The 8,802-nt window shown below is 36.0% G+C and overlaps 1 protein-coding gene across 1 annotated transcript; it reads left to right on the top strand.

Annotated features, from left to right (window-relative positions):
• Positions 1 to 1,269: 1,269 nt before the first annotated feature.
• On the top strand, positions 1,270 to 7,644 carry LOC134821155 (protein O-mannosyltransferase 1-like). The gene is made up of 9 exons (XM_063831830.1): positions 1,270 to 2,214; positions 2,329 to 2,493; positions 2,677 to 2,862; positions 5,446 to 5,593; positions 5,740 to 5,846; positions 5,979 to 6,117; positions 6,483 to 6,640; positions 6,822 to 6,932; positions 7,051 to 7,644. The coding sequence occupies exons 1-9, from the start codon at positions 1,342 to 1,344 to the stop codon at positions 7,246 to 7,248; spliced, it is 2,085 nt and encodes a 694-aa protein (XP_063687900.1). The 5' UTR covers positions 1,270 to 1,341; the 3' UTR covers positions 7,249 to 7,644.
• Positions 7,645 to 8,802: the final 1,158 nt, after the last annotated feature.

The following is an 8,802-nucleotide window of genomic DNA, read 5'->3' as shown; positions in this document are numbered from 1 at the left end:
TGGCTGATTTCTTCCTTGCTCTAACCAGAGCCCTTTCGCTTGCAGTAGCGCGCGACCGCCGTATCTACTTGTGAAACAAGCGCGTCACGCAGTACGCGTAGACACATGGCTATGTGAAATTTCTTCCCAACCCGGATAGCTTCAAAACGTGTTTTTTTTCAATCTGCTGAAAAATAACGTCAATTTTATTGCACAGTTTCTCTTTAAAGAATAAATAATTTCTGTCCCTAAAAATGAACCCCCAAGTGGTGTCAAGATCACAAATTAAATAAACTAGCAGGAACCCGTTTAACCCTAAAGTGGTGTCAAACCTCAAAAGACTAAAATAATTATTACCTATTTAATTCGCGTTTTTGTCATCACTTTGGGGTCCAAATTTTGGGCACTAAAATTCTTATTCCTTGGCCAATTTTTTATTTTTTCGTGCTGATTTGAAGGCCATTAAAGCATTTAAACCAGTCAAAAACGTTTAAGTTGTATATCTTTTACAGTTTTTGAGGAAATTCGTGTTAAAGTTGATGCCGTGGTGTCAGTAAAATGGTAGGAATATATATTTATATATTTATACTTTCAACACTACTATATAACAAATTGTATCACGTGGTGACCCCCACGGTCGCTTCACTATAGTGGTAGAGTTTCGACGATACAGGGGGAGCCGCGCACTCGTGCGCGGCGGGTCATACAACGTATGACAAATAACAAATAATTTGAGGATGACTGTAAAGGTATATTTTACCGACATTTGAAGTCAACTCGTTGTTTTACTGACAGTTGTGGCTGACTAACATTATATATATATATACATATACAAAATGAAACGACCGGTTGAGTCAGACAAATGTTTCAATCATGATACAAAACCATGATATCATCAGTGACAACTGAGGTATAGGAGCTAAAATTAAAATTACAAAGCTAAAAATTAACATAAACATTCACTCGTGAAACAATACTAGGGGTTAGATATATGAGTCATTAGATTATAAAAGGAATTTCCGTTTATTGTTTCACGAGTGAATGTTTATGTTAGGTCACTCTCAAATCCTAAAGATAAGCAGTGGCCTTCGGCACTTGAAACCTCTTCAAACCTCCCCTGATTTATTTATTATTGATATTGTTTGATTGTGCCGTAAAAATAAATATTTGTTTTATTATATATATCGTCTCGCTTTATATAGAGTAAGATAAGATTGTCTAATTTTAACGTCTCTTGACTTCTGGACACCACTTTAAACTTTTAGAGAATCACAAGTTCTTGCTAGTATTGTTTTGGTGTTTAAAACATTTCTTATCATGTAGTTTTGTGAAGTGTAACATTTAGATTGATTTTCAGGAATCATGGTGAGCTTAAAGAAAGAAAAGCAAGACGATGTTGATCAGGTCGATCACAATTCTGGAGTTGACTTCACTGCTAATAGTGATGTACTTGAACATTCAATACATTATGCAGTGGATCTTTATCTAGTCAGTGTTTCGGCTTCTTCTGTATTATTCTATTGCTTACTGTTAAGTAAACCAGGCTATTTTGTTCTCAATGAGGAACATTACTCTGATGTACTGAAAAACTACCTGTCATCAAACTTTTTGCTTGATGATAATCCTCCTGGACTTCCTTTAGTGCTGTCTCTTATAACTGTTCTTTTAGGTTTTGACATCAACAACTCACCGAAAAGTGATACTCTCAAACTTTTCTATTGCCGACTTATTTCAGCACTTGCAGGAAGTGCTGTACCACCCTTAGTTTACTTGATATTAAGAACAATGAAGGTTTCTACTCTGATCAGTACCTGTGGGGCTGTTTTAGTGCTATCAAACTCAGTGTTGCTCACTGACTCAAGGTTCATCTCTGCCAACCCCATCATGGCTTTGACTTCATTGCTGGCTCTACATTTCCTTTGTAAAACTAGATCAGAAAATTATCCATGTGTCAAGAATTATGTGGCAATGTCAGTTTGTCTGGGTATCTCGATGACTATGCTTCATCTTGGATTCAATTCGTATCTTTTCATCGCTGGCTTTGTAGTATACCAGGAATTTCAAAGGTTTGGAGACCTCAGTAAGCCTGAAAAGGAGTTATGGATGAGATATCTGTGTGTTGCTGGAACAGTTGTATTTTTACCCCCACTGCTCTATTACATGACATATTGGCACTTGGTCAGAAGCTGCCATAAATCAGGAGTAACAGATCCGTACCTGTCAACTTCATTTCAGGTTAATGAATTTATTTGATGAGTGAGTCGAATAAAATAAAGTTTACGCAAAACTTTGATTTAAAACCATTAATCTAAAATAATAAATTATCATTAATATCATCAAATATTTCAGGCCGAACTTGAAGGGAACGTGTATCACAGTATCAAGAACACAGACAAGACATGGATAGTGAACAATAGCAACATAATGCTACACACTGAGGACCCATATCCATGCTACCTTCACTCTCACCCATTTGACTATCCTTTAACAGATGTTGAGCAATCTTTTCAGCAGGTCAGTTGCTTTGGTTATTCCTGAAGTGATACAAACCTTAAGAGAAACCTTAACGAATAGTATTATCACCATTTCACTGCTAACATATGATTGGAATTATACCTAAGCACAGTCGTGATATCTTCAGATAATTAGTTGACAATTAGATCAACTACTTTCTTAATGTTGTAATTCTTCTTGTAGGTAACCTGTTACAGTGCAGTTGACGGAAATAACTGGTTTAAACTTGAGGCTCCACCCTCAATAAATAAAGACGCTGCCCATGTCATTCAGCATGATGATGTAGTGAGAATGAAACATTTGCTGACTGGAAAATATCTGACAGTGTTTGATGGTGTCGAAGCAGTTTCCAACGAACTTGCAAACTTGGTAAGTCACTGGTAATGATGCGTATAGAACAAGCGAATTTCCACAGTATATTTCCACAGTATAGTCGCTTGCGCGGCTCACCTATCCAACACTCATGTTTACATCGTATCAGGCAATGGTTCAGTTTAATTATGGTAAGGGCACAGCATGTCAAAAACCCTTTTCGCATGATCCGTCGACACCGCCTGAAGGTGAATGCATAATAACGGATCAGCGTGAAATCAAACGTTAATAAGCTTGCAGCTTCCGATGACAGTGTATTCAACCTGGTATCATGCTTGAATTGGTTTTGGACCTCTTCAATGCTTTTAATTTATTTATTTATATTGTTATTTGATACTATGAGCTGATATGTATATATACATACGGTATCTAAAATTAAGCGTATAGCGAGCATATTTAACAATTTTTAAAACAATAATGTATTGCCATGCGAGCAGCTGTAACTAATTAATAAATATCGCATAAAAATCATATAATTATAATATAACTCAAAACTAAAATTTTATTGGAATATAGGTTAAACTAAGATAAAATTAATGTCAGACCCGTCGCCACTCCCAGCAGTCAACCAGGGCTCATAAAAGCTTAACAGCGCCTGGGTCCGTTCACCAACTGTGCTAATGTGAGTGGCGGTGTGGTAAAACCCATTTCAACAGCGTGAATATTTATTAAATACAAGCGCGCTAGCTGCTAGCATACTTGTATCATTTAATTCTAAATCAAATTTATTCGGATATATATTTATTGATTATGTATTGAATTGGTGATAAATAATAAAATTGTCTTTTCTCAAAAAAAAAATTGTCTTTTCTCTTTATAGGGTATTTGGGGGCTCATTGTGTAAACAGGCATCTTAATTTGATTATTTTGTTAGTAGCTCATCTCAGGGGTTATGTAAGCTAGACTTTGCCCATTTTTGACACTCTGGTAAGCCACTCACAGCTATTGAAAATTAAAGCTTTTCAAACCCCCTTCCCAGCACACGATGTGAATAGGAAGGGATTCAGACTGTTTATTACATCCAATACTAAAAGCACAATTCCCTATCAGCGCTGGAATCTCAATGTTATGTGGAGTGCTTTTGGATATAATTGTTGAAGAATTGTCTGAATTTTACCTTATCTTTATTTTATCAACTGTAGTTTTCAGATTGGTGAGTCATTGTTCGTGAAGTAATTACTCCACTTGCGAATGTCCGGATAATTTTCATTTTACTGTTCAATAAACAGCAAATAAGCTTTAAGGGAACATTGCAAAATACAGGCACTTCAAGTATATTGTTAAAAGTTCGTCATCACCAGTTGAAGTATGTTCTAGAAAATATGGGTCACAAAAACAAAGAGCTATAACTTGCTAAATGTAACACCAAAATCCGGTGATGCTCCCTATCGTAACTAACAATAGGTTTAACGCTAAGATTGCCGAGTTGCGACTCTACCATTATCTGTTGGCAACCCAATAAGTCTAATGTCGTTAATATTTCACGACTGAGTGATCGCACAAAAAACAGGTGAGCTAGGAATCCGTGTCTGTTCACTCTTCCCATTTCTTAACGATAGAGTTGAAGACGTGACTTGCAGCTTACGCAATACTTAGTTCCTCGATTAAACATCTGGTCTAATGTCTCGCGAACATCTCCATATTTAAGTGCGAAATATCTGCACAAATCTTATTTCTGTTCTTATTTTATTATTGTCCGTCCCAACTCCCAACCATGAAGATTCTGTGGACTCTCATCTTTTTACTTCAACTTATAAACCTAACCTTCGGAAACACTTTGAAGATAATCAAGACAAGATCAGGGTCTCTCAGACCAGAACCTTGTTCTATGATATGTGCTGGAGAAACAGGACCGAACCCTTCATACACAAAGTACAGCGACGGTCAAGTTCAGTTCATTGTTCTGGATAACATTGACATGAAGAAGTGTGGATTTGTTGAACCACCTATTGTATCAGTTAGCTTAGAGGGTGGTGTAACAAGGATAGCCCAGTGGACGCATGCAGTAAACGATGTGAACAAGAACGGGTTCAGACTGTATATTACGTCCAATACTTCCCAAACAACTACTGGTCGGAGCTGGAACTTTAATGTCATGTGGAGTGCTTTTGGGTATAATTGTTAAATAATTTGTTTTAAATAATTTTAATAAATGTAGTTTTCTTTGTTTGTGGAGTAATTGGTTATGTGAAGTGTGGTTGGAACCGAAAATGAGGTATATGAAAACCATTGCAAAATAATAATATCCAAGAGAGTCCCAAAGTTGTAGTTTCAATGATCTGATTTGTAAAATCTTACCTTAGCTACCAAGTAAATACCGTACGTTCCAAGATTAAATTTTGAGCATAAATGTGAGCCAATTAAAAAAATATCGATTCAAAAAATAAACACATTACTACTGACTTCACCTTTATCACGTGACAAGTAGACTCTGTTAAAGTTTTAACACTTTATCTAATGCAGGTGGTAACAAAAGCGATAAAATTACTAAAATTATGTAATTATGACGTCATTTGTCGGCTGAGGTGATTGACTGGCAGTCTCTGTACCACTGTACCTCTGTACCACTGCCTCCCCCAGGTAGCAGGTACGAGTGACGGGGAGGGTGAGAGCTGGTGGATTGTAGAGATAGTAGACGAGAAACAGTTTAGCGGGGGCTTGTGGGCTGCTAACTACACTCATGTTAGATTCAGGAGCAATGTTACCGGCCACTATCTCGTACAGACAGGTATGTCATGTGACAAAACAACACAAGTCAATATTTCTGTTCTAGGACGGAGGTTGCAACGTTAGGTTGGTCTGCAGATAATTCTTTGTATCACAGATTTATTGTAAATGAAAAAAAAGCTTTTGTACATTTATATAATTGTGCAGGTATGCGACTACCTGAGTGGGGGTTTGAGCAGATGGATATCGGAGGAGCAAGTAATGCAGCTGCAGTGTGGACTGCTACTCACGCTCAACTTTCTAACTCACTTCAGGTATTGACTATTACTTGCGCTCAACTTTATAAATCATTTTAGGGTTAAATATCAACTTTTTGAACCTTTTTTATCATACCGTAGTACTGATTATGCCAAGGCTTGGTGAACTTGCTTACATGATGTGTTCAGGTTGAAGAGTTGAGATCAACAGAGTACAGTTCGTTTAGTAAGGTATTGGAGATACACAAGATATTGTTTGTAACTGGGAGATATGATCGTGTGAAGGAGCATGCTTACAATACCTCACCTTACACGTGGCTAATACCAGGTGACTAGCAGTGTAACTATGGTAACTAGTAGTGTAACTATGGTAACTAGTAGTGTAACTATGGTAAGTAGTAGTGTAACTATATGGTAACTAGTTGTGTAACTATGGTAACTAGTTGTGTTACTATGGGAACTAGTAGTGTAACCAGGTGAGTTAATCCTCTAAATCCTGACATTGTTCCTTGATATCGTGTTTAATCTATGTGCGTTATACTGTTCAATATAGGTTATAAACCTTGTGGAATGTAGATCTTAGAAATTTCACCGCTCTTTAAAGTTGAGATGTGTAGATTGCAGTAATACTACGCTAACTGTACAATACTACCAACTGAAACTATACATTTGTTATAAGTTGTAACACCACAGGTCTGTCAATGCTGTATTCGTACACAAACAAGGAGATTATACAAGCTAGAAGCAACACCCTGTTAGAACAAGGCATGCTTCTTTGTTTATTTAGTCACATCGCTGTGTTTACATTGCTTCTTATACGACGAGCTAGAGGCTTTGTTGATGTAACTGAGGTGAGATTATTTGAGAAATAAAGTATATGCTTTTAATATGTTAATTTATTTTGAAATGAAATATGGACGATCGTAATTGTATTCAAAATGAATTTGATCATGATTTTACCCCAAAATTAGATGTAAATTGTCAAATTAGTTTAAGCAAAAGTAATAATTATTATAAATTAAATGTTTTCAGGAAATTTGGACGAATCTCTGTGAAAGGAATGTGGTTCTGTTGCTAGGATTTCTGTTTCACTACTCAGCGTTCTTCTTCATGCAACGACCTCTTTTCATCTTCCAGTTCCAGGTTTAGAGTCAAACAATTACTAACTTCACATCAATTGAGAATGTTTTTATTTTAAGCGCAAACAATTCCTTTACCTTACTACTTTTAAATAACCTGCTGATTCGTTTTACAATTTCAGTTAACCCATATCTATCTGGTGATGTCATGTGTAAGTTTTGTAGATCTACTTCTACGCCATTTCGCACACCACCTGCTCTACACACTCCCTGTTTTCACTGCCTACACTGCTATGGTGTTCGTTAGGTTTCTCTTTCACTTTCACTTCTCTGTTGGTTATCCTGCTGATGAGAACGAGTTCTTCCTATTGGTGGATTGAACATTATATTTAGAGAACTGAACTGTGAAAACTATTGTGGTGCTTGCAGGTACAGTAGAATAAGGTGGAATAAAAACAATTTCTTTACAGCTGAAGAGAAATTGTGCTTAACAAATGTATTAACACTTAACAGTTTATTTGGATATTCGCACTTAAGAAGTTAGTTTACAGATTGAATAATTTATCTTTAATATTAAAATAATTGCCGTGCATATTTGTTTGATAATTTTGTTTATGAATTTAGACTTTTCTGTATTAACATAACGGAATTTGTTGTTAGCTTAGTAGTTCAAATGTGTAAACAGTAATTTGTATAGAATTATTTACTTGTAAGTGTAATATTGTCACTGATATTGAAGTTTTATAAACACTATTTAACAATTTATACTTCTCATTTAGAAAATGTATAAGATCTCTACTAAACATAGGCAGTTAAGAGCAGGAAACGTCGAGGATAAGATAATTTTAGCAATCAATTAGGCTGTTTCCGGAGCTTTGGATACTCCTAGTTTAATAACCTCATAGGCGTATCATTATCAACTTTCACTATGCTTACATTTGTCTGTTTATGATGTATTTGCAGTGGATGCCGTGATCGATACAAAGACAGATGATACCCTGAAGCATAATGATCGATTTGACTGGCACAGATACGTGCTACTTGTTTTATGGAAAACGCGATATAAACTTGTTTGCATTTCAGCATAGCACGCACGCGCGTTTATAATATAATAAATATTATATATACGATTCCTGCGGATTTGTTTTCGAGCGGTTGAATTGAAGGGAGTTTCTTAGAATTAAATAAAAGTCCTTCACTAAAAATGTTAAGTCGATACTTGGTCTTCTCTGGGGAATTTTAATTTTTGAACAGCCTGGTTAACTTACAAATTATTCGTTATAAAACTTAAGAATACCATTTTACTGATCGATGGCGATGCTCTACACAGACCACAGCTAGTAGTGCGCAGACTGTTTGTTCATTGTTGCATGATAATATGCTATGCTCCGTATTTACTATCAGTATTAACGAGTAGTGGCGTATGCTTCATGAATAAAGTTAACGAGTTCTTCGATCCGACGTACACACGAGATTATGCCTAAAAATAACTCTAAGTTTTGGAGTACACTTGCCACTTGGCCACGTTGACTATTATACGGCTGACGGCCTGACGCATGACGGCATATGTAATAAGCATTTGCCATTTATCTTTAGCTAATTGTTAAATTCGGCTAGGTAATTGTATTGAATAAGCAGAAAAACACAAAACTTAGAATCTGCCAAACCTAGACTTATAGATGAGTTCTAGAGTTCGGCTTTATTTCAATAAAATACTAAATTTCAATACTAGAAGTAGATCAACTCAAAAATTGCACTTTTAAATCTCATTGTTTACACAGATCTCTTTACTTATTCTTAATCTTCCAGTTAAATGTGGGGGGCAGGTTGGAATGACACTGTTACTTATCTGACATTGGACATTGGACATGCACAATTATAAAGTAATTCACGTGTGTAAACTGTAAAATGTAAATCCCCATATTCGGTTGTGA

This window comes from Bolinopsis microptera, chromosome 1, assembly GCF_026151205.1.
Source record: "Bolinopsis microptera isolate Bmic1 chromosome 1, MBARI_Bmic_1.0, whole genome shotgun sequence".
Taxonomy (NCBI): domain Eukaryota; kingdom Metazoa; phylum Ctenophora; class Tentaculata; order Lobata; family Bolinopsidae; genus Bolinopsis; species Bolinopsis microptera.
This window is presented reverse-complemented; position numbering and strand designations above follow the sequence as displayed.